We start from the raw sequence: 15,171 nt of genomic DNA on the forward strand, positions 1-15,171 counted from the left end.
GAGTGATGGATCCTGCTTGCTGACACTTTCCACTTTGTGTTTTTTGTTCCTGAAGGTTTCAAATACTAACATGAGAGCAGTCTCCTGTAGGAGCCTGCTTTGTGTTGTAAAGAAAACACAAATTATTCAACTTGTAAACAGTTGAGAATGTTAGTTATTTCAAATGTGTTCAGTGGTAAAGGTTTCCAGATGACGTTCTTTTTTTCCCCCATTGAAACTGTAGTTTCGAGATCACTCGTAACTATTTGAATATTTTTGGGGAAGATGTGGGGGGGGTTATGCTGTGTGATATTGTTAGCTGAGTTTGATTGTCTTGGTAATAATATTACAATGTATTTTTGTAAACTTACTCTCATAGTAATTTCCTGAAAGTCAAATACTTATGATTCTTTTCGTAAAAATAGGCAAAAAATGGTTATCAACCTCTTCCATTTCCTAAGTCACTATCAAACCCACCATGACACATTTTGCCTTTTTTAAATGTGTTGTATTCAAACAGAACAGTTTAATTGTTGAGTATTATTTTCCAATATTTTTTTAACTGAGATTTGGTCTTAAGCTCGATTTCACGCATGGAGTTATTACCTGAAATTGTTTTTTGGTTGTTGTTTTTTTTCTTCATTTATTTATTCCCCCCCTTTTGTTTTACTTTTCAAATATTCACTTGCACATGTTGGATTCAGTTATCCGGTGGGATATGTGAGGAATTTCAAATGAAGCAGACCTTGCTACCGCTGCTTGAGTCTCTGGCTTTGTTGTGGTGAAAACAGGTACACAGGTTCCCCCCCCCCCCATGCAGTGCTTGTAGACATGCACAACAGGAGTGACGCACAGAGCTCGGACAAACCTGACAAATCCTGCTTCCGATTTGTGTTACTTTTGTTGAGGGGGAATCTGTTTTTGATTTATTCATTATGGTAGATTTTGGCCTGTTGAAGCCTTAATGTATGCGGGTTCCAGTGTGGAAAATGTTCCATTGGAGCAAATTCTCTCTGATTAATTTGAGCAAGTGATGGAAGTTAGGTAGCTAAGGGTTAATTTTAACAGCGTACCACAAAAATGTAGAGGCTTTCAGCTTGGAATCTTTTTATGTGGGGTGCCAGGAGGGGCTATGAGGGGTCTTTTGGCTTGTATAATGCTTTCATGGTTTTGGCAGTCAGATTTTCAAGAAACTTCCTGGTGTGTCAGGATCAATCAGGCCTAAGCCAGTCTTAATTAAAGGCTCGGGGCCGGGCAGAAGTCGAGGGCAAGCGGCATCCCTGTTGGTCAAAAGAATGAAGTGTCTGTCATTTCAACACTATAGGGAGCATCATCTTTATGACTTAAATTCCTTTTAAAAAATTCTTCCTGGGCAGTAGTGACATACCCAAATTGACTATCTCTTCGGGGATTGACGTGCATTTAGGAATTCATTAAAAACAGAATATAGTCCCCTAACTTGGATTACAGGTGTCATTTTTATATGTGACCACTTGGGGGCACAGGCAACTTAAGAAGAGAGAGCTGCAATGAGCTGGGGGGGTGTCAGTCAGTGTTTGTGTGACGGTGGTCCATTTAATTAAACGGACCATGATCCAAAAAACCTCAGTCATGACACAACATGGCCCACAGGAGAAAAAATAAGAGCAGAAAAACATGACACAGATGTCACTCTTTTTCCCTATTCCGCTTTTCTCTAGTTATAATTCCAAATCATCCAATGCACTGTGATTTTAGTCAATTTCACTCTCCCAAGTGGATCTTTATGCACACCCATCTGCCTAACTTTTTCCGTGTTCCGAGTCGAGAGTATGAGGATATATTTTGGGTGGGAGAGGAGGTAAAGCAATCTGCAGGATACATCAGATGGTAGGCCAAATATCCTGGCGGTCTGATCGACCATCTGACCTGCTGCCTCAGCTGCAGCCACGTCCAAGGCTCGTCACTGCAACCCAGGGCGGCTAAACTTCTGTTCTGACATTGTTCCTTTCACCACCTTAAATGTTCTTGTTCATTTTCTCTTCAGGTAGCAGCTTTTGTTGGTTGAATCAAGCAGACCTCCCGCTCACTTTTTCTGGTTTTCTCTTCAGTACTCGTACTGCCGGTAACCCAAATTCAGAATCAGGTCTGTTGATTTGATGTATTTATTTTTTTGAGGTGGTGTGATTAATTTTATCTATTTCAACATTTTAAAGTGCAGAAAACAAGATAGTCAAAATTATACAAATGAAAGTGAATATTGCATAATCAGCCATTCTAAATAAATTTGACTTGGATGTCATGGGAGTTGGATTGTTCTCGAAGTAAGTGTGAGGTGTAAGATTATTTGTCTTTAAAAATAAACCTGAGTTGTTCTCCTCTATAAATTTGATATTGGTAGCAAGAGCCACATAAGATTGCAGTATTTGTAGTCTATTTTTTCCACACCATGACGTATTTCCACTCATCTCCAGATCCACATTTGAAATGTATTGAATCACCAGGATTTACTGTATTTCCGACCGAGTAATTAACATTAAAATGACACGAGACAACATCCATCAATCTTTTCCTTGTGTATGTCTCGCTTTTCCTAAGTATCTTAGTCTTAAGAACCTGATAGCACTTAGTCCCACCGTTTGGTTTAGCGGTTCTTTAAAAGTAAGCGCTGATCAGTCTGGCCTGTCTGTCTCCCTCCGTCATTACAGATTATCGTAGTGACATGAGTGGTGGAGAAAGCACTCCACCCTCTCCTCTGCCTCCTTTCTATCCATACTCTGTAATCTTGACGCTGGACACCGACCCCCAGTCCAGTGCCAGCTTCACGTGCAGCATGTGCAGTCGTTGCTACCACTCCCCCTTTAACTGGTTTAGCCCCTTTGAAACGTCTTGTGACGATGGGGGTGATTAAAAGTGCACTGACCGCAGTGATGCCACTAAGCACGACTTCTTGACTGTCCTGCTGACGAGAACAGTGATCTCACTGGGACTGGACTTTCTTAAGGGTTTGAAAAGAACATTTTAGAAATATATTTGAAAAGTGTAGTATGTGACAGTTGCAAATCAGTTACACTTTTTTTTTAAAAAAAGATCTTGTCCCTTTCATTCAAAAGTGGAGTATTAAGTCGTTTGCTGATTGGGTCAAAAAATCCTGACAAGTGATGCTTTATGCCCAACAACAACATAATATTTTTGAAACGAAAATATCCAGACAAGGTTTTCTGTGGCTGTGATGATCAGCTAGTGTTTCAGCGGTCGCTGTCATCTCAGGGATGTGGCGCTGTTAATACAGCAGAGTGCACTGTCTGATCTGTACAGCGAACAGTTTGAAACGAAGGCTAGGGCCGTCCTTTCCGAACCATCCTCATAGGTTCAGAAACTCCTTCATTCATACTACTTGTGGTTTAGGTTTTGGTGCAGAATATTTTAGCCTCCAGATGGAGAATTGAACAGGAAAATGAACTATGTTATTAAGTTAATTTTATCGTGGAATGTATCCTCCGTTTTTTTTGCTGCTGCTTCTGTCTGGGTCAGAATGATCGTCAACTCCTGAAGACTCAACCAAAAATATCGACCCACTATCACACTAAATTTTGCCTGAATAAAAATGGCATGATTCAAAATAAATTATTCTTATCATTACAAATACAAATGTTCTGCAAAACAGAACGGAATACAATGATTTTCACATTTTAATCTAAATCTAATTAAATATGATGCAAAGATAAAATATATCTTGTTCAAACTTAAAATAATAACATTCACTCATTTTGAATTTGACGCTTGCAAAATGATCTAAAAAGATGGGTTGGGGCTGTGTTTCATCACCTTTCCTTTTAATAATACTAATTAAAAAATGGGGACTGAAGATGCTAATTTTAAAACTTTGTTAATCTGCTCACCTGTAGAATTTTCTAAACAGGTGCCTCTTTTTTTTTTTTTTAAACAAACTCCCAATTTTTGCTGTCCTTGTCCCAACGTATTCTTGAATATTAAACATCTCATCTTTATCATGTCTTCTAATGAATATAGGTTAAAAAGTACTTGCAAGTCACAATATTATTTTGATGTACATTTTTCCCCCACATGCCAGTTTTATTGAAATTAAAATTTGTAAGTCGCCTGACTCACGGCGTCACTTTCAATCTTGGAGTGAGCCGTGCCACTTTGTTTGTCTTGCCTGAGATTTAAGGCAGTACGGGGATAAAGGGAGGGTCAAGTAGTCTTCTTGAGCAAACACGGACATGGTGACAGCGTTTGGGACAACAAGCGTTCCACGAGAACCAGTCTGTCCTTCCTGCCGCCAGTCAACCCCGCCTTTGCGCAACCGCGGCGAACCCCCTCACCCCTTCAGCCCAGGGGCTGTGAACCTGCAAAGGCAGCATAATGAAGCCATATAAGCCTGTTATTTGCTGCTTTACGGCTCGTTTTATGAAGGTGAGTGGACAAGCAGCTCCCAGAATGGTTCCTGTCACTTTACAGATAGCATTACCAAGAGAAAAGGAGAGTTGAGGAGGGAGGACAGGGCAGGCTGCAGAATGGGCCAGGGCCTTTATGTCACTTGTGCCGTGGCTTTGATGGGGAGCGGCCTGGCTGCAGGCTATCACCGCGACATTTTATTTTACGTCGTCCCCCTTTTGTTTTGGGGGTTTGGAGTGGGGGGGTATGACCTATGTACTTATTCCCACCTCCTCTTCACTAATCAATTACCACATTGATCCATTAATCAGACAGGGGGTAGCCAGTGAAAGGCCCCATGGGTATGTCTGAAGAACTGTGGGATAGGCCTTGGGCTATCATGGAGGAGTTTCTTCTCCTGCGGTTCCACTGTTCAACAATTGGCTTAGTCAATGCATCACTGCACTAACCAACATGTTTATGACCATACAAGGCATTACAATTGTTGCTAAATATCTGGGAGTGCAAGTTCCTTCTAATATTTATGCGGGAAAAAGGTACGTGTAATTGAGAATTGTGCAATTAAATTGGTAGTATTTTCCTCTTTTTTTTTTTTCGTCCATGGAAAGTAATTTTCACCGGCCTGTGTTCCTGTGGTTTAGCTGGAAATGATAACATGACTGCTTTCAAAATGTTTTAAGGCACTGAAGTGCTTTTATCATATATACGTACAATTGAACTTTTTTTTCCTGCCTTAAATTCTTCTTAAATTGGTTGACATTTTTCAGAGAAATGTTAGTTTCTTGAATTAGCCAGAGACACATTTTTAAACATTTTAAAACATTGACTCAAAATTTCTCTATGTGCTGTTGTCACATAAACAAGTGATTATTGTCCCCCAACCCCACGTTAAAGGCCTCTTGGCGATCGAGCCCATGGGAAAATAAAAAGTCCAAATGTTCTTTTTCAAAAAGCCAACAGGGTCCATCAGAAAACATGGAAGCATTTTCAGTTCGAGCAAACATGTTTTTTGTTTGTCTGACAGTTACCATGGCGTTTGGGCAGGAGCATAATTATTTCTGGGGCACAAACAGAAACGGATCTGACGGTCAACAGATTAAAAAAGAAGGGGAAGCTGCGGGAGCGGAAGTCACCACACTCTGATTTGGTTTTGGTGTATCCTTACTAAAGCCATCCCCCCGGTGTGCCTCCGCCATCGCCAAGTGATTTGACAGAAGCAGGGAATATTTTGGAAGACGCTGAAAGAAGAAAAAGCTGTTCTGCTTGTTGTAGTCCACCCCCCTTTCAGTCTGACCAGGGTCCAGCCGCCACTCCGCCAGCGCTTGTGGGTTTAGTGAACTGAAAAGACACTTCTTGTGTGGATTTTTCAATTCTTCAACATGTCATCGGCCAGGAGTGCTATTGTCCCGCCGCCCTTTCTTTCGACTCCTTCTGCTGAGACAAGTCGTGTCATCCCCTCATGATCAGCACTTTTGTTGCCTTTGTTTTTGCTGCTACCTCAGAAGTCCATCTTGTCTTTTATATGGCTGCCTTTCATGCATAAGGGAACAGTTGTGGCCTGTTGTGGGGCTGTTCCACTGCATTTCCACCAGTGGGGTTTCTTTTCAATGCCTTCAAAGTAGTACAATGGGCCTCAGAAGGCCTGAATGGCCAATGCAGAGAGCACAATCCTACAGAGGCCGCTTATTTTGTTTTGCCAGAGTCAATAAAAATGCTAAGTTAAAAGCTAACCCCCTTATGTCCTCCTCAAATGGAACGACTTATTTGACCTCTTTTAAGCCTCCCTCTCAATTGACTTTTAATGATAAATTCATTTAAACTGTCAACAAAAGTGTTTTACTCTGCACTTTGCCAATGAATGTTTTATTTGCTGTCCAATGAAAAGCATGTGTGAGGAAATTTGGGGCATTTTATTGCAGTAAATATAAACTGGATATTGTCATTTAAAAAGAGGGATGTTTATCTGTCTTTTTTTTTTCATGAGATGGTGGCGAATGTATATATAACCTTGTTGAAAATAATCCATTGTGAATGGCCCCTTAGAGTTGTCGCCCATGAGAAGTCCCTTTTCATAGACGAAAACGATAACATGACTGTCCATGCTGATGGCGGATCTTCATTTTCAACCTACAAAACCGTTATCATGAAATTGAACAACTAAAAATGAATTTTCTAATTTTATAGGGTTTCCTATCATTTCGTTCGCCCGTACTTGACGAATTTGATTTTGCGTAAAAACAAAACAACAGATTTTGTCCCATATATAAACTAAATAAATATACTGTAATCCTCAACAATTTGATATGCATGTCCTTTGTTGGTTTGCAGCCACACATTTACATTGTGAATGATTTTTCATGGAATGTTGACATGCCAGATTGCTACTGTTGTCATAGTGCTCATGTCCTTTCTATTCGAACATTTGCCTTTCCGGAGTCCTCGATAAAGATGTCTCCCTCCTTCAAAGGAGGTGCGGGATTAAACTCGTTTTATATAGCACGGATGACAAAAGTACACAGTCGTTCCCCCGGCGAAGACCTTGCATAAAAAGCATTGTGTGCTGATTTGTGAGCTTTGAAGAAAGCCGGGGGTCTTTGAGAAGGATTACAGGTAGAACAGGCATTGGCTGCCCAAGATAACTGCCATGACTTCATCCTCATTGTGTAGATTAAGGCATAAAACCCAAACTAATGAGACCCGAAAGAGGGGAGGAAATGGTGAGTGGGTGGGGGTGGGGTTTGAGGATTGTTCATGATGAGGGACGATCAGTATTTTTTAAATCTAAATTATTGCTGCAATGCTAATTATAATTTGGGGTAGGAATCAAATAATACTGTTTTTCCCACTTGCATAGTTTTAGCTTGAGACTGCTGATAATTGATGACCCAATACAATTTTTTTTCAAAGCTTTCCTCTGTGTGTTGTGTGCTCCAGACCAGATGCAGTGTGGGTAGGGTGTCCTGCTGAGAAGAATTCTTCTTTCCTTTTATTTTACACAGTCAAAAATATCAGACAGGTTGACATGAAGCTAGGAAAATACTGATGACTTGTTTCAGACTGTTTTTTTCTTCACCACCCATGGCCATTTTTCTATACGTGCTCCGCTACAACAACTCCGCTAACCCCGGAAGTAGAAAATGGAGCGCTTTTTCTTCTACGTGGCTTACGTCAGACTCATCGTCAGTTGCAGTTTCAATTATTCCACAGGCCTAGAGTGCCTTCATGCGGTTTAGTGTGAAAATAACGTGAAATTATATAATGTGTTAATAATTTCACACATATGTCGCACCCCCGGCCAAACTATGAATCTATGTCCCTGCGGGGGTCGTGGGCTTGCTGGAGCCTATCCCAGCAGTTGTCGGGCAGTAGGCGGGGGGCACCCTGAACCGGTTGCCAGCCAATCACAGGGCACACAGAGAACATGCAAACTCCACACCGGGAGGGCCGGAGGTAGAATTGAACCTGCACCCTCCTAACTGTGAGGCGGACGTGCTAACCAGTGTGCCACCATATTATATTTTACATTTATCAATTTGTTTTAACTGTTTTTGTTGTTGTATGACTTGCATTGTTTGACGTACAGCACTTGCAGTGGTAGTTGTTTTAAATTGCTCTATAAATAGTCGAGTAATGTAGTTTGCATATCCATCACTCAGTGATTATTGTGTGTGTTGGGGCTGGGGGGGAAATCTTTAATTTTGTACATTTACCACACAGCATCTACCTGCACTTCCATGCTGGAGGTAATTGTGTAAATCTACATATTGAGTGCATGGCTGTTGTCATTCTCTGTTTTGGAGTGTGGCCTCTTGTTATCTGCCATCATTCATGTGGTACAATGAATATTACCACCTGAATTAGGCCATTATGATGCCAGTTGGAGGCCTGTAGAGTTACAGGAAATGCATTACATTGTGATAATGAAACAACTCCTGCAGGCTAATTAATTCAATACAACGATGACACATAAAAATCGAAAAGCAACGTAAAATCATAAGTTATTGGAGCGTATTCAACACGGCATGGGATATTAATTCTCTCTTAGTGTCATTATTCTAGTTGGGTCTGTGTGTGGCTGTTGTTTTGCTTTGTTCCCCTTAACCACTTAATAAGAAGGATGAACACAATGTTTCCAAAAGATATAGACTCATTTCACCCTCGTAACAAAAAAATGGGCCCACATTTCTGCCTGTCCTTGCCTTGTTTTGAGTGCCATTTGGCCCATGTCTGCTGCCATGGCCACCGCCGCTGTTCTTGCTAATGAGAACCAGCACCATATAAACCCACAAACACACACTCACTTCTGATCTTGGACCAGTAAACGCAGCTGCTGTGGCCATGTCCCACCACTTTACAGACGCTTGTATACCCACAAAGCCCCGTGTTATCATAACCTTTCATGTAAAAACCGAAAAAATGACGGGAAGGGAAATACATTGTTAGTATAATCCCATATGGCATGTTGGGGGGCTGGTTTTAATATGCAAGACAGAGCAGTTTGTCAACCACATGTAGGCTACTGTAACTAAAAGTAATCCAGATTCTTAAAAAATTTAAAGATAATCTTTATGCGTTGGAAATTCCTAGAAAAAATAATCTAATATAAGGCGAACTGTTGGCTTTCGAGAAAATTGGAGGTTTTTAGGTGCGCTTTATAGTGCGAAAAATACGGTAACCTATTGGGGCAGTCAACATTAGAGGTTCCCCTGCAAATATTTGATCTACGTACTATTACTATCTCCCCATCAACCCTCTGACACATTTTCTGTTTTCCTTAATTGAACACTTTTCATAGTCCAAATGCTTATGTCATGTATGCAAGAATCAGCCTAATTTACAGGAGTTGCTATGACAACTCACAAGCAGATTAGAACCAAGAATGACTGGAGGGCACGTGGAAGCATTGTTGACAGGATTAAGCGGCAGTCGATGTGATTTCACCTCTTTTTTTTTTTTTTTTATAAAGCCAAAGACAACTGAAGTGTAGAATAATTCTTCTCTTTTTGTAAAACCACAAAAGAAAAGCTCTTCATCCTCTTTTTGTAGCCATCGCACAAAAGGTCACTGACACAATCAACCAACTATATGATCCTTCTTAGTTGAATTGCTGAAAATAATAGGTGGCACACCACAGAGACGGCTGGAGGCAGAATTTCGTCTTTAGCCACAATTTTGGATGACATTTCCACCTTTAAAATCAGCTCCCAACTATTGATGAAAAAACTACTAATAGAGCACAATTTAGTGAAGGATCATCCTAGGAATCATGCACAACACACCCACCAACATGCAAACACACAATGCAATTTACTGCTTGCTTTTTCGGACGTTAGTAAATCAGGCACATATTTTTCTTTTGAAAAATGTTCATAGATCCAATCGTTTGCATACCAGGTCATTTCCTAAACTGAAGTTCCACGGTACACAATTGTGGAAATTGAATATCTTAAATTGAGAATATATTTGAGTTTCTCAACTGACTATTTTAATCTGTGTATATTTGTAATTATTCTCTGGAATTACAAAGACTGTATGACTGTTTTCTCCTTATCAATATTGTTATTTTTTCCCCACTACGCCCATTTCTGCGGCATTGATTTGTATTTGAAATCATAGTTAAAACATTTTTATGAACACTTGGGGCATGGCTGTGTGGTTGGGGCATAGAATGACAAATGTTTACACTCATCACATCTCATTGCTGCTGCTTTTATCAAAACTGGCCTTGCCGGAGGTCTGTGCTCCACTCCATGACTCTGCTATACAACCACAACAATCACCCCCGCCAACTCCCCGAGACACCGAGCAGTGTGGCTGCATTAGCATATGAGTAGCTGAGTGTTTGGGTGAGTTTGTCTTCAACAAAAGAAAACTAAAGCCTAGGTCATCGCATATATCCCCTCCACTTCAATGAGCAGCTGAAGGGCAAACAGAACCAAACCCCTCCAAACATTTATAGACTTTCACTCTTGTCAACATGTTTACCATTAAAGTTGTTTATATTATGAAAATGAATGCAACAACAACCTTTAATTATTCCGTGACCTCAACCCTGCATTCATACTGTATAAGGTCTTCTAATGTATGCCACAAATACGTGAATTAATGTGTGCTTATGTTGTGCATATCTATTTTTGTTAACAGGGATGGTGTCGGGCTCAGGTTGTTCACCAAGGGATGGCGTCTCCACCATGACACTGCAGGTGCTTCGCTGCCCTATATACCCCGCAGAGCCGTGCTCTACTGCCCCGGCAATGATGAGCGAAAGCTGAGGAAACTGGCCACACTGGACGTTGATTGTGCCGTCCTAGACTGTGAGGATGGCGTAGCCCTCAGCAAAAAGGTAGTAATCCCAATTTTTTTTTTTTCATGGTAGGATTGCATTAAAAACTATTTCTACCATGTTGGCACCCTGTTACTCTAGCCTGTTTTATTCAAAGATCCAATGCAACAAAGGTATAAGGCGATCTACCTGTGTTTTACCGTCATCAGATTTGGTGTGCTGCTTTAAAAACTTGCTTCCAAGTTAAAAGGTTGGGAGAGGTGTCAGCTAGTGAACGTTATATGCCGGTGCCAGCACAGCAGATTCTGAAACGACCACTAAAGGTGGTTGAGTTTGTTTAGCAAAACAGGAAGAGGGCAGGAAAAGTGGCTAAAATTGCGGATTTGGGACAATTTTGTTATTCTTAATATTATATGCATTGATCCAAAAAAAAAAAAATCATCCATATGCACAATTGCGTTTCAGTAATGGTTTTACTTTTAACCTAAATTACAAATCTCCGGCCGACAGGTGCTTTCACACTTAATCCCATAAAGGCAAACTACCTAAGTAAGATGTTTCAAGCGAGCACATTTCTCCCTATTATGGTGGTATAAAGGCAGCAATGCCCCCCTCCCAAGCCTTCTTTAAAACAAGGTGACCACGTCCCACTGGGCAAGCAGTGGGAAAGCAGCAGATGCAGCAGGTTAAAAGCATTCTCCTCCCGCTCACCATTGGCCCTTCTGAACTGTCCATGAAATTGTGATTGGAGATCAGGATAAAGAGTTGGCCCGGGTGCAACAAAGAAAAAAACGTGAGCTAACAAAGGTTTTTAAGTCATGATAATAAAGATGATTGATATGGCTGCAGGCCGTTCCTGTAGTTAGACAAAGGCAATAAGGCCCGCGTGACTGACAGCTCAGAGCTGTGACCCCGTGATGATGTCACAGCTTCGGTCCACAGGAATGCAGCCATTTAGACTCAAGAGGAATTCCCAGGTTCTGACCTGGCATCCAAAAGTTTGCTTTGAACTTACTTCTTTTAAATAAAAGAAGAAAATTTATTAGGTTCAACTAATGCTACAGCTGTAGCAAAAATTCATCCTATGAGAACAAATCCTGTCAATAATGGTAAGGTATACAATCATTTATCATCTGTTTCCAAGACCGTATTGCTTCACAAGAAAAGCTATTTTATAAAATGTTCTATCCTCTATTTCACATTTATATATTACCGATCTGAAATGAAAAAAAAAAGAATAGTTGCATAAAAAATAACATTTAAATATAATGAATATGTATACATATGTGTTTCTATCTGTGTTCTGTTCATGTGAATATATTTATATTAGGGCTGCCAGTTTTGCTATGTTGCTAGTGGACTAGCCCCCCCCCCCAATCGTAGTCGCAAGTATTGGACTGGTCATATGTAAATCACAGCATAGCACAGGCGATTGGCCATTTTTGATTTCTTTCAGTTTTTACCAAATTATTGTCTGGCAAACTTTAAAACCCATGCATATACAATGTGCTCTTGGCCTGGCATGCATATCAAAACAGTTTTGTTTGATTCTTCACAATTACTTTTCTGTACACAAAACCTTCAAGTTTTTACTAGTTTCTTTTCTCGCCAGTGTACCTTTTAATGTTTGCTTTTTACGATCTGCCACCTTCACCTTTAAAACTTGCCGAGGACCTACTTTAATTACTTGCCACTTTGACTCCCAAAATGTCCGCCCTCCATTTTGGCAGTAGCGCCGGCTGCTTAGGAAGCGGGGATGAGAGACGGACCAAAGGGTCAAAGCCACAGAGAGCTTGCTAACTGTCAGCATGGACCCGTAGGGGAGTGGAGGGAGGGAAGATAAGGCTGACTGCTCTAACACTCTTACACATATCATCATATCTGTATGATCAGTGGGCTGGAGGAAGAGGGGGAGTTGAAACCCTGGAGCGGAACTGACGGGTACACCTGTCCTCTGTCCTCATCTTTTCCTCGCCATCTTTTTTGCCCTCCTCTTGTACTCGTCCCTCCGCTGCAGGTTCCTCTGGGTTAAGATGGTTCCCTCCTGGTCTCTTGGTTGCCCTATGGTCCACTTTTCCCCTCCCTGGCGTGTGTCTCTCTGTCTCCTTTCCCCACATGGGTCCCTCCATTCTACACCCCCTGCCCTCCTCTGCCTTCCCTGCCTTAGAGATTCTCTCCTAATCCTTGGAAATTTGGAACTAATGAACTAACTGCTGAGCCGCTGCTACGGAGCTTGCTCCCAAACTATACTGTACTTCACACTCGATTTCCTCTCCAGATGGCACGGTGGCTTGGCAGACCCGGTGGGAGGGAGGGACGGAGGGAGGGGTAGGCACCTCACTCACTCTCATGAGCCTGCGGAGGCAGACACACATACACACATGCGCACACACAGAGACATGTTTACCAGACAAGTACACAAACACTGTTGACCTGAACTACTTGTATGCAAGGATACTTTCCTGTTTCCCTCTTTTTCAACAGTTTGTGAATTTCTTATGTTCTGTAGGCTTAGGAATCCCACCACCGTCTTGCAACCAACAGGATTACAGCATAAACAGCTTTTGCAAAGGCTATGCAGAAATAATTTAGCAATGATTTGTTGTTTTGAAATGCTACGGCTCATCAAGCCAAGAGCTTCAATAATTTAGTTGACACAAAGTGACAAAATACAATGCACAACAATTTGTCAATAATAAACTTGAGCATTCTTTTTTAAAAACAAAATGCCTCTAAACCCCAAAAACAATCAAAGGAAACAAACTACATTCTGAGATTCCACTGATTATGTAGTTAATTTACTGAAATTTGTTTGAGCAAGTTTACAAGTTTACTTGATTATGGCATTCTATTCTATTCTATTCTATTCTATTCTATTCTATTCTATTCTATTCTATTCTATTCTATTCTATTCTATTCTTGTGCTCACAGGATTTAACATGGTTACTTTTCAATATGAATCAGCAAACTAATGGTTTTCATTCCGCTGGTCTTCCTGTGAGTCACTGAAGCAGAGAAAAACCTGCCTCGTTGTGGTGTGAGCATCTGAGCGGAGATTAGATGTTCAGTGCATGACATTATTACGCGCTATTACCTTTTTGCTGTCGGCGGTGCAGGCACGATATGAGCTATGGCCTATGCATGAACTGGTGTCCGACACCAGAGATTTTCAATTTTACATAAATTATGCAGTCAACTGTCAACTGCTGCATGACCTCGGTTGAGTGTCGGTACTTATTCCTGCAGACACTAGAAGATCTGCTCTGCCTTGAAGTGGTCTCGAATGACTAAACTCTTGACAAGCTCCTGGGAAATATTGATTTAGTCTCTTGGCCCATGAATACTGAATATTTTGTATTTAGAGTTTTAAGTATGTGGGTATGTTTACCTCCAACTTTAAATGTGTGCTTGACACCAAAAAAGGCCCAGAAGATTTGATGCAAATTTTCAACGTGGCTGCCAAGACTCACAAATGAGGATTGAGCCTAGCATCAAGTAATAGAGACATACAAATACAGCATCTGAGAAAAAAAAAAATATTGTGTATTTATATAGATAGATAGATAGATAGATAGATAGATAGATAGATAGATAGATAGATAGATAGATAGATAGATAGATAGATAGATAGATAGATAGATAGATAGATAGATAGATAGATAGATAGATAGATAGATAGATAGATAGATAGATAGATAGATAGATAGATAGATAGATAGGACAAATAATTCGGGGATAGTGGTATTGTCTGTAGTCCAACACGACTACGAGGCTTTGAACCTGACAATCCCATTTTTAAGAGTCTCTGCTTTGGGAAATCTTGGAATTGGCCATTTCATTTCCGATGTAGTTTTGCTGGCATTGTGACAGTAGGAAAGCGGAAATACTGTAGTCCAGGAATAACCCGGTAGAATTAGGTCCTCCTTATTGAACTTTAACTCCATGTTCATTTTCTTGTCGAATGTGATGTCAACAAGGCGGTAGCCATGCTGAGTCAAGTGTACACTGGACTCGACGGGATCCCGAGCTCCAGGATGCGCGTTAAGGAGCTGCTTGTTCGCTCACGTTCAGCGGCCCTCCCTTTACTGGCTGACTAGTTACCCACCTGCCTTCTCTGCATGTCAGCTTCTAATGATGAAGATGATGGAGAGAATCAAAGAGGAAATGGAGCTGATGTTGGGGAGAGCACTCCATGGGGCACCAGGTGGTAGGGAGAAGGAGCTTTGAAGGAACCTGTTGGACGGCTGTCCATTAATCTTCTTCAAAGGTTTTTATTCAAGCCTTGAGTATCACAACCCATAGGGGTCAAGGTGTCTTGTAGAATAATATTCCTTACTTTATTTTGCTTTGTGAGCTGACCATCTCCCCTGACGTTCTTGGCATCTTGGCCTTAAGAATAGCATCAAGGTTTCTGGTACGCCATTACAAGAGAAGTACAGTGTTTTTATTCAGTTTCTAGTTACACTGCAACCGTTCAGCTCTTGATCCAACAATATTCAAGGCTTGCTTGA

General features: G+C 41.0%; 1 protein-coding gene across 1 annotated transcript in view; it reads left to right on the forward strand.

The window, feature by feature from the left end:
* The window catches only part of clybl (citrate lyase beta like), a 97,758-nt gene that overhangs the window by 11,510 nt on the left and 71,077 nt on the right, over positions 1 to 15,171 (forward strand). The window contains exon 2 of the mRNA XM_088382159.1: positions 10,522 to 10,720. Within this exon, the coding sequence (XP_088238285.1) occupies positions 10,522 to 10,720 (199 nt within the window). The remainder of the gene's footprint in view (positions 1 to 10,521; positions 10,721 to 15,171) is intronic.

Source organism: Syngnathus floridae, chromosome 8 (genome assembly GCF_059516105.1).
Source record: "Syngnathus floridae isolate MCC-2025c chromosome 8, RoL_Sflo_1.0, whole genome shotgun sequence".
NCBI lineage: Eukaryota > Metazoa > Chordata > Actinopteri > Syngnathiformes > Syngnathidae > Syngnathus > Syngnathus floridae.